Raw genomic sequence first — 16,013 nt, 5'->3', positions numbered from 1 at the left:
AGAGAGTAGGTGAGAAAAAACGCCAACATCACAACTGGAGCAAAGGATCCGATCTGTTGCCACTTGAGAGGAAAACATCGGAATTGGACCACTTGAACCTTGTAGTGTAAAGACGGCCTTTGTGTCCTGATCTCTGTCGGTACCAACGTCTCTCTCTCTGTCTCTGTCCGCAGATTCTCAGAAGACTCGGCCTCGGCCCTGAGCCCGCCCTCGGCTCGATCCCAGTCCCCGTCTCCGATCTCGCTCTCCCAGCCGTCGTTGTCTCCGTCCCCGACGCCGGCCTCCCAGTACCCCAACTGGGGGCGGCCCTCGTCTCCTCAGCCGTCCGCCGCCGCCGCTCCTCAGCCTCCGCGGTCTCACTCCCCGTTGTCCCCGACGACCTACTCCCCTTACCCCACCTCCCCCAAACACAGACCCGTCTACCGGACCAAAGCCCTTGAATTCCAGTTCATCCCCAGTCGCGAGTCCCGTAAGGCCGAGTCCCACATCCTCCAGCGGCGGCGAGCCCCCAGCCCCCTCATCTCCCCGTCAGAGAGACCCAAGCTGGGGCCGCCGCGGCCGTCGTCGCTCCCGCTGCTCCCCACGACGCCCCTCTACAGCGCCCTCTACGACCTGCGGGGTTCGATCACCCCGCCGTCGCCCGGGAACCCTCTCGGCGACCCTTACTTCTCCCCGTCTCCTCCGCTCTTCGCCCCCTCCGGCGCTCCGCCTCCTCCCAACTCCACCTTGGTCGTCTCACGGTCCCTCTCTCCGACGCACTTCCTGTCCGGGACGTCCTCTCCGCCGCTGCATCCTCTTCCCCCGCCCACCTGCCTGAGTTACCCCCATCTGCCGCCGCCGTCCCCCACCAAGCCGTTTGCCTCCAAGCCGCTGCCCTACTGGACCAAGTACGACGTCGCCGACTGGCTGGGATACCTGAACCTGGGCGAGCACAGGGAGCGTTTCCTCGACAACGAGATCGACGGCACCCACCTGCCCTCCCTCACCAAGGAAGATTACCTGGACCTGGGCGTGACGCGCGTCGGTCACCGCATGAACATCGAGCGGGCCCTGAGGAGCGTGATGGACAGGTAGGCTACGACGACTGCACGGTTCACCGCCGCAGATAATTCACTGAATTAGAAAACGTTGCAACAGAACAATCGGCGCAGATGGTCGCTGAATGTTTCCTGGCACGACCGTCTCTCCATTATTTGGACTTTTTACAATTGGCCGCATACATTTCTCTCCAACTTAACTTGTTTAAAACTTTTCACCAGCACACGTCTAAAATGCACCAGTGCAAACACTCTGCATACAAACGTCAGGATCAATAACACTTCATAGTATTTTGATATCTGTTTTTGAACTGAAGCTTTTATTTTGTATTTTTACTTTAGTTTTCCATAAGAAGGCCACCACTTTGTATCAGAATCAGAAATGCTGCAATATTCAATTTTTTTTTTTACTTACAATAATGCAATATGTACAAGTTGCCCATAAAGTTGGAATATTTTTTTTTTTACCTCTTTTCATGAAATGATTGTGACAATGTCATTTATTATTGATAGATAAAATGTATATCTTCTCAAAACTTGAGAATTAAACCACAATTAAACTTTATAATAGGAATAACAAGAGGAATGTGCCTGAAAACTAAATTATTCCAACTTTATGGGCAACCGTGTATATAAACATGTGTGTATATATATATTCACTATATTACACATGTGTAGAGAGGCTGAATGATCTCTGAGGAGTTGGTCCTGGACATTTGAAGTCTGGACGGACCAGTTATTACTTCGATGATGACCCCGACCCAGTTGCACAAGAAGGTCAGCCCTAGTTTTGAAATCTAAAACTCTTGTGCCAATTAAATAGTGGTGTCTCATTTAAAGAGGAACTATGCAAGTCTGGTCTCTTTTCCACTGTTTTGCTAACCCTCCTCCCGGCCATGTGCATTTGTTTTCAATGAAGCCGACGAGAAATCAATCCATGGAGTGGTGGATAACGTTATATATTAATACACGTTACGATGTGTATATTTGTGTAGTCTTATCTGTCATAAACAAGAGATTACGGGCTGCGTTTGTGTGCGGTGCTGCACAGACGAGAGCTGGGACAGCGGGTCGGAGGCTCTGATCTTGCAAGGTCGGTTTTTCGGCAAAGAGACGCTAGGTGGAAGACAGAGAGCCTCCATTCTCCCTGGAACAAGTTACAAGTCATTTATCTAACCATGACAATTACTCCAAAGCTGTTTAATTAAAGTAAAAATCTAGCATAGTTCCTCTTTAAATAAAAAATACAAGAAAAATATACTGGATCAAAGCAGTTAAACAGTTTACTTTATGTCAGTCCAAGTTAGACTAATAAATTAGATATAAATTAGGTCGTATTCCTACGAGGAGCTGGGTTTAAAATGATATACGTTATGGGCTCATGTAGATTCTATGGCTTCAGTTTTAGATCAAATAAAAGAGCATATTGAACTCTCATAGAGGAGTTCAGAAATATATAAGTCTGGTAGCAGTTGGTCTCTCCGATCAAAGTTTGTGTTTAGTTATTTTATAAGTTGAGTGTAATGAAAGTTGTGGCCTTGAAGAGTTGCTGACAGGTGAAGGTGAACTTGAGACATCTGTGTAAACACCTGAGGTTAGTTCACACTGTGACTGCAGAGAGACACACAGAGCCGAAGCACTTTAAACACAGGATTAATAATAACAATATCAACTTGTCGTCTCACCTCTGTGATATTTATACACATTTCCTGTGGCTCATAAAACATCAGCTCCATTATCAGCAGCAGAAGATGAAGAAGAGCAGCTTCATCTTCATCATCTTCTACAGAGGCTATAAAACTTTTGGTTTCGCAAGCGTCTGATTCCAGTTTGAATCCACTTATTGAATCTAAAAGAACTTTATTAAGCTGTTTGTTATGTTTGTTTTTAATCGCTCTGCGCAGCGTCGACTCTAATTTCTTCTGTTTTCTGTAGTAAAGGATATAATTTGGTATTTAAGATCCCAGCTTCCTCTAATCTCCTCGCTAACACAATGGGGTAATTTTAATTGTGATTTAGGGACCAATTACCAGACGAGCGCGACACTGACACTGATACTGATAGAAACTCCAGTAATTAACTATCACATGAGCCAAACTGTGGACTTTTTCAAGGGTCTTTGGCCAAACGTTTCATCGCCGCTCTCTCTCTCTGTGACCTTCATTAACCCCGCCCTCGCTCATTTGTCTAAATGCTGCGTCGACTCCTCACTTGGGAGTCGAGCTGCAGCTGCACACGAGGCACAAGATAAAGTAACGGCAACATTTATTCTACTTTATCATCCACTGGATTTCCTGGTAGATATTTAAATCTTCTCCTCTGAAGTTTTGATCCTTAACAAGATATATTTGTGGTTTTTAAGAGGCAAAAACCATCTGTGTAGTTTTACATCTCCTCCCTCACGCTTCGCTCACGAGCTGCAGTGACAAGTCATTGAGCCAATCAGAAGAGAGGAAGCTCCGAGTCTGTCTTCTGATTGGCTAATTGGTTTTCTGAGTGAACTAATTTAATAAAATGAGTTAAGGTCAAACACACAGAGAAACTAAATCCTGTGTGATTAAACACACAAAATCCTGGTTATGTTCATTGTGACATCACAAAGTGACAGGAAGTCCTGACGGCTGGTTTTAAGGCTCAGTTTCTGAATACAGGCTGTGTGCATTTCTCTGTGGACTGAGCCTTTGGTGCTTTCACAGTATTAATACAGAACCTAGAGCTGCTTTATGATCACACAACACATGGAAATATCACTTTTAATAATACAGGACTTTAGCCCTTAAAGCAGAAGTAAGTGATATATTTGTGTTATATAAGTCTTAAATAGTTATATCTTCCGACAACAATCACTTACATAGAGTGTTTGGACTGAAACACGGGTCTCTCAGTCCCTCTGCTCTGCTCTGAGTCGAGGAGAAAACATTTCTCGTATCCTACAGTTTTTATCCAATGAGGAGAGAGAACGGCATGCAGGGCTGTGTGTGCAGCCAAGGGACGCCGTGAATGTGGCGACGTAGGGACGAGGACTGTTATGGTGCGTTCAAGGAAACTCGTATTTTTCCGACCGTGAAGTCGTACCAGTTCGATCTGGTACGAGTTCACCGGTCGGAAGTTACGAGTGGCCGTTATAGTGACTTTCACAGGCAACAGGTCGGAAAAACACGAGTGGGTTGCCTGGAACGGAAATGGAAAGTCGTAAGTTGTGACTTGAAGCTGTAATTTACGATTTCAAAAGCCTGCCTGGAACGCAGCATTAGCGAAAACGACCGGACCACTTACTTCTGCTTTAACATATGACGCTATGGAGTATTATTACCGTAACTACGTCATAATTTGTCCAATCAGAAAATTCCTAACGCTGACAGAGAGCTACAGATAGAGATACAGAGCAGAAGAGACATAGTGTGATCCTGTGGTGTTTCTTTGAGAAAAATAATGTGAGAGAGAGTGTGTGTGTTTTCACCTTTTGTATATATTTGGTTTTTGCACTTTTTCGCCTGTGAATAGAGTTCACTTTTGCACTGTTTTTTTGTAAACCCAGAGCCCTAGACTCAGACTAAATTACTATAATTGATTCTCAACATGTAAATGTTCCCATTTCAAATGTCAAATCAAAACTTCATGTGCAATAACAGTATTCTTCCTCACTAAACCCCTGTGTTTTTATTTATTTAAACTGCTAATACTCCCATACCATGTGCAATAATCATTTACCAGATGTTAAAAATTTGCTAGTTTAAATACCGCTGGAAAAAGGGGGCAAAGCATTCAGACATCAGACATGGGGCATTTTTTAGCCATAATAACAAAATATGTCCAAATGTCCATTTTTAGGTGAAGGGTTTAACAAACAATTGTGTGTTGCAGAGTTGTCACGCATTTGTTCACCAGTTGTTCCTTTTTCTGTCTGTGACGCCTGTGTTGTCAGAGACATAGAAAACATGAATGAAGGTTTTGTTTGATTCACAGTTTAATATTTTCTAATCTACTGTTCTTTCAACTTGGAGCTGGAATCAGAGTCTCTCCATTTTCAAAAAAGCACAAATCACACAACCAACGACGAAACGAAAAACACTAAACATCACACGTGTCCTGTGTTTTTCGTCCTCAGGCTGTCCAGCAGCCCGTTTCCCATCTCTGTTCTCTCTCCTCGGGACGGACAGAGCGAGAGGAGGAGGGACGACGGGAGCCGGAGCTGAGCCTGCAAACACAGCGACGAGAACGAGAGAGAGGAGGAAGGAAGGAAGGAAGGAAGGAAAGAAGGAAGGAAGGAAGGAGGGGTTGGAGTCAATGAGGGAGGAAGACACAACTGCTGCTGTCCACGGCCGATTCACACGACAAATGAGGAGGGAACAGATTTCACAGAGAGAGAGAGAAAGCGCGAGAGAGAGAGGAGGACGAGTGGAAAATAAAGGGCTGACGATCCATAAAGACACCGGCTGGTTCTGCACACACACACACACACACACACACACACACATTATACACACATACACACACACATGGATGCATGGCCACACAAACACAAACACAAACACCCCTTCATATGAGACACTGTGGCTGCAGCAGATGTTTAGAGGAGACATAAAGGAGCGAGCAGCCATGTTGTTATATAGTGCAATCAAAGACGGCCCCTCCCTGGAGAGTGTGTGTCTGAGGAGTGTGCGTGTGTGCGTGCGTGCATTTGAGTGCGTGTGTGTGAGATGTCGACAGCTTCCACGTCTCTCAGAGGTGACGAAGGCGCAAGAAGGTCCAGGTCGGTCGGTCGGTCGGTCGGTCATGTGACGATGATGCAGGTGGCTCGCTGCGATTGGTCTGCGTCTTGTTCTTCTTACCTCACCACTGGTCATGTAGGGCTCGGTCGTCACGGCGGCAGCGTCCTGTCGTCAGGATGTGACGAGTTTCTCTTTAGCTCTTTATCATGTTTAAGTCTTATAACGACACATTTACAGACTGGTCACTGTATCACACAATTTGTAGCAAAAATAAATAAGTGCCCAGACCGACAACATAAAAAAACTCCCACAAGAACAGAAAGATACACAACACACTGATACACACACACACACACACACACACACACACACACACACACACACACACAGGCACCTGAGATACGACTATACAGCTCTGGAAAAAATAAAGAGACCACTCCAAATCATATTTAATGAGGAAGAAAGATTATAAATAAAAAATAAAAAAACACTGCTGCGATTAAAAATTGGGATTATTCCACCAATGTTGATTTCTAAACTCTTCCTGAGTTTAAAAAGCAGTGTTGTGTTGTTTTAAAATGAATATGAACTTGTTTTCTTTGCATTATACGAGGTCTGAAATTAATAATAATTAATAACCTGAAATGTTATTTTGACCTGTTGCCATTTTCTGCAAATAAATGCTCTAAATGACACTATTTTTATTTCCAATTTGATAGAAATTGTGTCAGTAGGTTATAGAATGAAACGAAAGTGTTCATTTTACTCAAACACATAGCTATGAATAGTAAAACCAGAGGAACTGATCGTTTTGAAGCGGTCTCTTCATTTTTTTCAGAGCTGTACATGCCTGCATGCAAACACACACACAAACACACACACACACAAGCACTTCCCTGTGTTTGTGTTAGAGTTTATGGGACACCTTATATAAAGACACACTATATGTTTGGAGATGTATCGACGCCAGAGGAGACGGACTGTGACGGGACACGAGGCGGCGACGACGACAGCGAGGATTTTAATTTATCGGGTTCACAGACTTCCTTCCTCAGCGTCCACCAGGAGTCCCGTCCTGTCCTGTCCCGCCGCCGCCCCACTACCACCCAGACCTCCTGCTGCTGCGAGGTCCGAGGGAGACTGGAAAGGAGAGGGGGAGGGGAAGAGGAAAAACTGCCATTTCTCTTGCTCTTTCCCACCCAATCCCCCCCTGCTCCTCCCTTCCTCCCCCACCTGCCCACCCACCTACGCTCTCTCTCGAACCAGAACCAGGAGGAAAAACGAGCAGCGAGCGGCCGATTTTGGGGGAGGGGAGGGTGGGAGGGGGATCCAACTGAGAGAAACGCTTATATCGAATTTTAATACTATGATTGTTCTTACAATTTTTAAACTTTAAATGGGAAAAACTGGAAACTCTGATACTGAAACGAAGAGATTTATTGTTACTACTCATCGTTACTCTCATCGTCCTTACTGTTGTTATTATTAATGAGACGGTTTGTTTGTGCCTGTGGAGCTGAAGAAGATGAACACAATCCTGCTGGAGATATATATTTAAATACATATATATATATAATAATATAGAGATCTATATATAATATGATGGAGGTATTTTTGAAGAAAGATTATTCGGTGCAGCTGTTCCCCCTCGACAGGAAGTGATGTAATACTTAAATGTGAAGCACATTTTTCCATCAGTTTGTTTCCTCCTTCGTCGTCTGTGAAGCTTTTTAATCTCAGTTTCTTTCTCTTTCTCCTTTAACTCTGAGCTGCCGCTTCACACGATGCAGATGCTGAAAATAAATGTAGCAGCTGTTACTGCGGGGATGCCCCCCTGACACACACAAACACACACAGCTTTTAAAGGGACAGTTGCACATTTTGGCAAATTGGCCCATTGCCATAATCGCTATAGTCATAGCAGTAGGTTCGTTACCTTTAATTGTCGGTGCAAGCTATTTTTAGAACGGCGGAGCAGAGCCATGAGCTGCTCAGAGCTACGGACGCTAATGGGATTTCTTGGTTGCCCCTCATCAAACTCATCAAATACACAATCCAACAACTCCAAAACGCTCTGGTGGACAAGTTGTGACCTGCACATTCACCACACTATGAGATAATAACAGAACGTTATGAGACGGAGATTCGTTTACGCTGATGCACATTCATTTGCTTTTACCTCTAAAACAACTCTGTCTCATAACTTTCTGTTATTATCTCATAGCGTGGTGAATGTGCAGGTCACGACTTGTCCACGAGAGCGTTGTGGAGTTGTTGGATTGTGTATTTGATGAGTTTGATGAGAGAAACCAAGAAATCCCATGAGCCTCCGTAGCGTAGCTCTGAGCAGCTCACAGCTCTGCTCCGCCGTTCTAAAAATAGCTTGCACCAACAATTAAAGGTAACGAACCTACTGCTATGACTATAGGGATTATGGCAATGGGCCAATTTGCCAAAATGTTCAACTATCCCTTTAAACACGCCCTTTTAATGATAATCACACACAGTTTTCCTTTGTTTTCTGTGTCCTATTATTATTAATTTTCCTTTCTTCATCAGCTTTCTCATCATAACCTCGGTCCTGCTTCTCTCGCCATCGCTGAGATCTAATATAAGGGCTCTCTCTCTCTCTTTCTCTCTGTCTCTCTCTCTCTCTCTCTCTCTCTCTCAGTCATGACCTCTCTACCTTGAACAACACTTCACCTCTCCTGCTGCTGTTCGAGTCCTCCAACATATCATGTCCTCTCCTCTCGACCCTCAGTCTATTTTTGCAAAAAAAAGATAAATTAAGTTTTCACTCACACACACACAGGTAATAAATGTGAATGAAGAGAGGTCGTTACAGTGACAGTTGTGTGGTTGTTGTTCTTCTTCTCGTTGTTGTTGTCGTTGTCGTTGTTGCTGCTGCTGCTGCTGGTGGTCGAGGGACTTAAGGGTTCACGTGGGGAGAATTGACAATAAGGACGATGAGATTAATGGTCTGATCTAATTATGGTTTAAGATGTTAAAAAAAAAAAGGAAAAAAACAACAACAAAAAAAGTCTCAAAAGTTCTAAAGAATCTCTGTCTTCCAAATAATGTTTAACATGAAAAGGTACCATGTATTTATTTAACTGTTCTGCTTTCTATACAGTTTGACCTGTTCTCTGCATCTCAACTCCCCCCTTCCTCCCCCCTTCTCCCCCCTCTTCCTCCTCCTCCATCCTCTGTACAAAGCACCTTCTGCAGTCGCTGCTGCCTCGTGCCAGTGTCGCTCACTGCTCATTGTTTATTACCAGCATATTATGCAAAGGCCCTGTTTCCATTAGCAGCTGTGACTCTTCTTCTTCTTATTCTTCTGTTGCTTTTTTTAAATGTTAGTTTGTTTGTGCACTTCCCCTTTACAAGGTTTCAAACAAAGGGGAAGTTTCTGTAAAGGTGAATGAGCTCCTCCTCCTCCTCCATCACAGGTTATTAGTTCAACCCTCAGTCTGCCAGTGTAAACAGGGCCGACTTATAACTTTGGATAAGACGTTTTGAAAACATCTCTCGCTGATATGATGATGATGATGATGATGATGATGATGATGATGCTGCTGATGCTCTCGTTGGTGAGAAACTGGTGTTTTGTTTTTGTTTAGATTTTTCTTAAATCCTCTCTTTGCGTTCAGTAGTTGTCGTGGTGACGTCAGGACACAAACGTCAGGATCAGACAGAGGGAATCGGTCCGACTCTATAGAAAGCATTTCTTTTCCTTTTAAGAGATCTTTTAAAAAAAAAGAAAAAAACGAGAATATGAACTGATGAAAGGTAAACTTACAGAATATATATGTATATGTGGTAATGCATATACACACATTCATATAATCATATATGAATTTCAAATGTTTTAAGAGATAATAAATTGTTAGAATTATAATAAAGATACAGAAACAAACGACCGATTGATGTTTGGTGATTTCTATGTTCAAAGTCAACTTTATTAACAGGACAGCTTCTCACAGTCCCCTCAATGTAAACAAAGTACATAATCAAAACTATTAAAGTGTAAGAATTTCTTACACTTTCTTGGAAAACTTAACCTTCATCTTGTGTTCGGGTCACCAGTGACCCATTTTCAGGTTTTAAATGCATTAAACCACCACATAAATCTGTTTACAGCATCAAGGCTTTTTGACTTTTTAAAATGTTTTTATTCTAAAATGCTCTGGTTAAAATTATGATATAGGGTCAATTTTGACCCGGTTATAACAATAAGAACAATAATGAGCATTAAAACTGAAATCATACGTGCAAAACAACAAAGAGAGAGAGAAACAAATGGGATGATAAATAATTGTTTTAGTGTGTTTTACAGCTGGTTTAAGACTCAGGTCAAAACCGACCCTAACACCATAAATGGTAGCGGAAAGCTGACAAGAGGAAGGTTACATTGAAGCCAAGGGGTATACTACTGACAAAAAATGCCCAGGGGCCCACACCAAAACCAATATTTTCATGGATAAGGAAGCCTGACAATGTAACCAAGAGAAGAAAAACAAATTGGATGAAAAAGAAAGAAGTTTATAGTGTATTTTACAGCTGATTTAAAACACGGGTCAAAACTGACCCTATAACACCATAGATGGTAGCAGAAAACCAACACAAGATAAGTACGAAATGTTGGTTAATAAAAAAAGAGCAACGGCAGCTATTTATTACACCACAGTCGTTAATACTCCAAATAATAGTTGTCAGTTTGTCATGTCGGCTATATTGTAAATGAGGTTGCTCCTGACCTCAGTATATCTCCGAGTTTAAATAAAGGTTATGTGAATTTGAATAACAACAAATCAATTCACCTGTTTCATAAATCTAAATTCTTCTGATCGTTTAAGTATTGATATGAGCTGCCGTCTGTACGGGCTCCTGATGAAACAATGAACAGCTACTGTAGTTTATTACTTCATTAGGTCACAGGTTTAACAGTGCAGTATTCTCTGTACACAAATATACTGTACTAATACTTATATCAAATATGCAATGTGTACTTTTCAAAATATGTTGTGTCCCCTTTAATAACTACATTTGGTGTTTAGCAATTTGCTGAATATTAAATCAAGCTGTTTAGTCTTTATATTTACATGTATTTTGTTTTATCCAGACAGCTAATTTACCGTGTATACACAATACATGTATTTATAGGCTTGATATAATCCAGGATGTGACTAATGTTGCTCATAGAGCAAAACCTGAAAATTAGAAATTGTGACAGTGACTCAAGCTGATCTGTAAATACTGTCCATCATCTGGTCAGTTTATTTATATCTAATCGAACCAACACACTCAGTGGTGCACAATTTTTCAATCAATATATTAGAAGAAAAGTGACAAAACAAAAAAATCAGGATGAAGAGTTTTATTTTAGAGAAAATACACGATAATATTCACTTTAGAATAAAAAAACATAGTACAACAACGTCAGAAAAAGACTTCACATGGAGGGTGAAGACGTCAGAGGAACCGTACCTGAAACACAGGAGAACAGACGTCAAACTAACGACTCGTTACAGAAACTTCTTTATCCTACGACGTTAAAACAAATGTTTTATTGTTTTTTTTTAATCTCCTCAGACTCGGCCTTGTCACGGGCCGAGCTGCACTTCTGTCGCCATAGATTATGTCTGAGCCCAGTGCAAGACATCACAAGAAACAAGCATCTTTTTTTTATAAAGTTGAAAATGTTAAATTATAACACAAACCTTATTTATGTCCAGTCCAGGAGACGTTTCCTCGATTACAGGACCTGAAAAAAGTGAAACACAAGCGTTAGTGTCGTTTCAGGTCTCATGTTTGTTTGATTGTCGTCACTTTAGTTTGTTCATCTCCTCAGAAACGTTGGCTTGTCAGGGCCAAAGATGCACGTTCGTCTCCATCCAGACTCAGAGCCCAGTGCAGGTCATCAGGGGAGAGATCTCACACACACACACACACACACATCCACAGTAATTTGATTTATGCACATCCAATAAAGGCACTGTGTTACAGTAGCTCCCAGACACACTTTAATAAACATCTTATTAAAGTTAGAGACTGCACTGTCAGACAGTAACATGTGCTGCTTTACTCCAACTCGTGGGGATTCATTGCCCTCTAGTGCTCACACCTCATTACAGCACATTTATCACTGATATAATCACAGTTTCTTCCACTATTGGTGGAAATTTGAGCATTTATATAATGAAACACATAGAAATAATCGCTTTTCACCTTATTTTCTGAGCCCAGTGGAGGTCTGGTGTCGACGTGGAGCCGAGGGACCTGAAAGGAGAAAAATTAAACGTGTTATTCCTGTGTTTTCATGATCATAACTTTAGTGTCATCTCTTTTATTTTCATTTTCTCCTCAGAAACGTTGGCTTGTCAGGGCCAAAGATGCACGTTCGTCTCCATCCAGACTCAGAGCCCAGTGCAGGTCATCAGGGGAGAGATCTCACACACACATACATATTCACAGTAATTTGATTTCTGCACATTTTTTAAAAAAAGCACTGCGTTACAGTAGCTCCCAAAAACATCTTATTAAAGTTAGAGACTGCACTGTCAAGACAGTAAAATGTGCTGCTTTACTCCAACTCGTGAGTATTCATGAGTCACACCTCATTACAGCACATTTATCACTATTAAAATCATAGTTTATGTTGGTGGAAAAGTGAGTACCGGTATTACGAGACAGAGAGATAATCGCTTTTTACCTGCTTCTCTGAGCCCAGGAGAAGTCTGGTGTCGACGTGGAGCCGAGGGACCTGAAAGGAGAAAAATAAAAACGTGTTATTCCTGTGTTTTCATGATCATAACTGAAGTGTCATTATTTCATTTTCTCCTCAGAAACGTTGGCTTGTCAGGGCCAAAGATGCACGTTCGTCTCCATCCAGACTCAGAGCCCAGTGCAGGTCATCAGGGGAGAAGGACACACACATACATATTCACAGTAATTTGATTTATGCACATTAAATAAAAAGCACTGTGTTACAGTAGCACCCAAAAACATCTTATTAAAGTTAGAGCAGGAAAATGTGCTGCTTTACTCCAACTCGTGAGTATTCACGAGTCACACCTCATTACAGCACATGTATCACTATTAAAATCATAGTTTCTGTTGGTGGAAAAGTGAGTATTTATATAATAAAACAGAGAAATAGCTGCTTTTTACCTTGTTTTCTGAGCCCAGTGGAGGTCTGGTCTGCAGGCGGAGCTGCAGGACCTGAAAGGAGAAAAATAAAAACGTGTTATTCCTGTGTTTTCATGATCATAACTTCACTGGCATCACTTCATTTTAATTTTTTCTCCTCAGAAACGTTGGCTTGTCAGGGCCAAAGATGCACGTTTGTCTCCATCCAGACTCAGAGCCCAGTGCAGGTCATCAGGGGAGAAGGACACACACATCCACAGTCATTTTTTTTTAAAATTGAAATACTATGACCTGGACAAATGAGAATATGCACCGGCTTATCCACAGTAATTTGATTTATACACATTAAATAAAAAGCACTGCGTTACAGTAGCTCCCAAAAACATCTTACTAAGTCAGAGACTGCACTGTCAGACAGTAAAACGTGCTGCTTTACTCCAACTCGTGAGTATTCATGAGTCACACCTCATTACAGCACATGTATCATTAATAAAATCATAGTTTATGTTGGTGGAAGAGTGAGTATTTATATAATAAGACAGAGAAATAATCGATTTTTACCTGCTTCTCTGAGCCCAGTGGAGGTCTGGAGGTGGAGCTGAGGGACCTGAAAGGAGAAAAATAAAACGTGTTATTCCTGTGTTTTCATGATCATAACTTTTAGTGTCATCACTTTCATTTTCTCCTCAGAAACGTTGGCTTGTCAGGGCCAAAGATGCACGTTCGTCTCCATCCAGACTCAGAGCCCAGTGCAGGTCATCAGGGGAGAAGGACACACACACAGTAATTTGATTTATGCACATTAAATAAAAAGCACTAGTAGCTCCCAAAAACATCTTATCAAAGTTAGAGACTGCACTGTCAGACAGGAAAACGTGCTGCTTTACTCCAGCTCGTGAGTATTCATGAGTCACACCTCATTACAGCACATTTATCACAAAGGGGGAGGCAATTAGTTCATTTATCACCTATGCAAACCTTTAAAATGGCTAAAACATGCACTTCAGCTATTAATTGATCATCTATTAATGGTTTTTCTGTTGCCTTTCTGCACACCGTTAGCCTCCATGCTAACCACGTGGAGACCAGGAGGCCCACGGTGCTGATCTACCCACCAGGCTGACTCATGCTACTGTAGATTTGGACTATATGCAATAATAATAAAAGACAATAAGCAAACCAATTTCAGAAATCAGTATTTTTCACTTCACCGTGTTAGATACCAGAGATCAGCAGCGTTTTAAACAGGCCACACGTTTTGAGTCGCAGCTACATGACATTATGTTAAATCCGGCTTATTATATGTCCAATAAGGTCGGTTTATGACTCTATAATCCAGCCAGTTTTTTATATAAAGCTGCAATTCTTTAAACTACCAGTAAATCAAAGTTAAACACAGATTCTGAGTTTAAAATCTTGGCAGCAGAAGCGACGTGTTACCGGTGTCAGATTAACAGAAAATCGGTGGTTTGACTGTGAATAAACCTTCACTACAGAACTATATTAATCAAAATAAATCTTATCACAAAACTAAACCTCACTTTAACGTAATATATAAAGTTTTCTTACCCTTTTTAGCTGCGATGTTGCAGCGACTGAGGAGAGCAACCGACTGGCTGCAGAGGCTTCGTCTTCCTCTTCCTGTCATGAACATCGGTGGTGGCGACCTGAAGAGTCTCACCGCCACCTGGTGGATCATCCTGGTGGAGCAGGGCGGTGGTGTAAAGTAAATCTGCCCCTTAAATTTGTTTAACATTAAACCGCCTTGTTACATTAACAAATATTTTTATATCACAGTTTTATGTAGGATTTATATGTTTTGTTGGTGTTTAATAACTCATCACTTTGCCAAACGTTAAGTCTGAAGGTAAAGATACAAGGTAAGGTTCACTTTCTCCACACATCCATTGAAATCTCTTCAGTTAACCGTATAAAATATCAACGTGTCGGTATTAATGGTGAAGCATCTCACAACTTGTGTGTCTGCAGACGGGTAACAGGCTTAACTGTGTCAACAGATGTAACACAAAACAGGCTTTTTGAGAAAATGGCGGTTTGGTTTGTAGGCACATTAAGTTGTTCAAGGTGCAGGGCGATACAAAAAATGCCAGAAATAAGTTATGCCCACATATTTTTTATTTCGACGTTATATTGACGGTAGACGAGGGGCACATAATCAGGTTAAGGATTGCCTCCTTGTGCGTAAAAATAAGCAGAAATATTTTACAAGAAAAATGACATTTACAACAAATGAAAAGATGGTTGCACCAGATTTAGCTATATGCTAACTTCCATCATAGCCTAGTATATAACAGACAAAAAGTAGGAGTTACAAAAATCCAAAATCACAAGAGATGCATCATTATATGGGAAAATAAAAATTATTTTGTGGAAACCATAGACTGTAAGGTGGCAACTAGTGAGTTATCAGGCATATCTTTCACTTTTACAGTTACAGTTTAGTTTTTTTGTGTTTTGTGTTTTTTTTTTCTTCAAAATATATGTATAATACTCTGATATACTATATTTTAATAGCCTAATTTTCCCCCTCAAACATTTCTGCCACATTGGTGATATGTTTAACATGTGGTTGATGTGACAGCGCCCTCTGCTGGTCACTATGCGGAACTACAGATGTTAAACAGCTGCAGTTTCACTCTGCGGCCGCTAGAGGGAAGAGCACGTGATTATGAATCATATGAATGGACATGCAGACATTCAGACACCACAGAGGGAAAAACTATAACAACAACAGGCTGATTTTTACTGATTTAAAGTTTTTACAGAACAAAATCACTGACTTTTCTAAACACAAGCTTTACAGAACACACACACACATTAACTTTTCAGGATATCTGTTAATTTATGAGTATATCTGCCCATTAGTTGTCACAATTAATAATTAATAGCAGTGTAATATATCTGGTTTAATTCTTAGAAATAATATATATATATATTTTTTTATAATAAAGTTGTAGTGTCAAACTGTTGCCACCAGGGGACAGAGTAGAACTGAGGTTATAATACTCTGATGGAAACAACCAAATTAATCAAGTTGAGTCTGAGTCAGTGATGGTGAAGTCATCAAGACTGAAGTCAGCAGTTTCCGTAAGTC

General features: G+C 41.4%; 1 protein-coding gene, 1 long non-coding RNA gene and 6 other non-coding genes across 8 annotated transcripts in view; 1 reads left to right on the top strand and 7 right to left on the bottom strand.

Moving 5' to 3' along the window:
* Nucleotides 1–5,695, top strand: part of shank1 (SH3 and multiple ankyrin repeat domains 1) — an 88,476-nt gene extending 82,781 nt beyond the window's left edge. Inside the window, exons 25-26 of the mRNA XM_085783581.1 lie at nucleotides 174–1,070; nucleotides 5,146–5,695. Of these exons, the coding sequence (XP_085639707.1) occupies nucleotides 174–1,070; nucleotides 5,146–5,233 (985 nt within the window). The 3' untranslated portion in view covers nucleotides 5,234–5,695. The remainder of the gene's footprint in view (nucleotides 1–173; nucleotides 1,071–5,145) is intronic.
* Nucleotides 5,696–11,236: 5,541 nt separating this feature from the next.
* On the bottom strand, nucleotides 11,237–14,507 carry LOC146982544 (uncharacterized). Its single transcript, XR_015036343.1, has 4 exons — nucleotides 14,468–14,507; nucleotides 12,920–12,970; nucleotides 12,462–12,512; nucleotides 11,237–11,513 (listed from the first exon to the last, which is right to left on the bottom strand). It is a non-coding gene; the product is annotated as an uncharacterized LOC146982544 (long non-coding RNA).
* Nucleotides 11,331–11,422, bottom strand: LOC146982550 (small nucleolar RNA SNORD88). The gene has a single exon (XR_015036500.1). It is a non-coding gene; the product is annotated as a small nucleolar RNA SNORD88 (small nucleolar RNA).
* Nucleotides 11,590–11,681, bottom strand: LOC146982549 (small nucleolar RNA SNORD88). The gene has a single exon (XR_015036499.1). It is a non-coding gene; the product is annotated as a small nucleolar RNA SNORD88 (small nucleolar RNA).
* LOC146982548 (small nucleolar RNA SNORD88) lies at nucleotides 12,106–12,197 on the bottom strand. The gene has a single exon (XR_015036494.1). It is a non-coding gene; the product is annotated as a small nucleolar RNA SNORD88 (small nucleolar RNA).
* On the bottom strand, nucleotides 12,584–12,675 carry LOC146982547 (small nucleolar RNA SNORD88). Its single transcript, XR_015036498.1, has one exon. It is a non-coding gene; the product is annotated as a small nucleolar RNA SNORD88 (small nucleolar RNA).
* Nucleotides 13,050–13,141, bottom strand: LOC146982546 (small nucleolar RNA SNORD88). Its single transcript, XR_015036496.1, has one exon. It is a non-coding gene; the product is annotated as a small nucleolar RNA SNORD88 (small nucleolar RNA).
* LOC146982545 (small nucleolar RNA SNORD88) lies at nucleotides 13,578–13,669 on the bottom strand. Its single transcript, XR_015036497.1, has one exon. It is a non-coding gene; the product is annotated as a small nucleolar RNA SNORD88 (small nucleolar RNA).
* Nucleotides 14,508–16,013: the final 1,506 nt, after the last annotated feature.

This window comes from Trachurus japonicus, chromosome 8 (genome assembly GCF_045865225.1).
Source record: "Trachurus japonicus isolate A0001 chromosome 8, Traja_1.0".
Lineage (NCBI taxonomy): Eukaryota > Metazoa > Chordata > Actinopteri > Carangiformes > Carangidae > Trachurus > Trachurus japonicus.
This window is presented reverse-complemented; position numbering and strand designations above follow the sequence as displayed.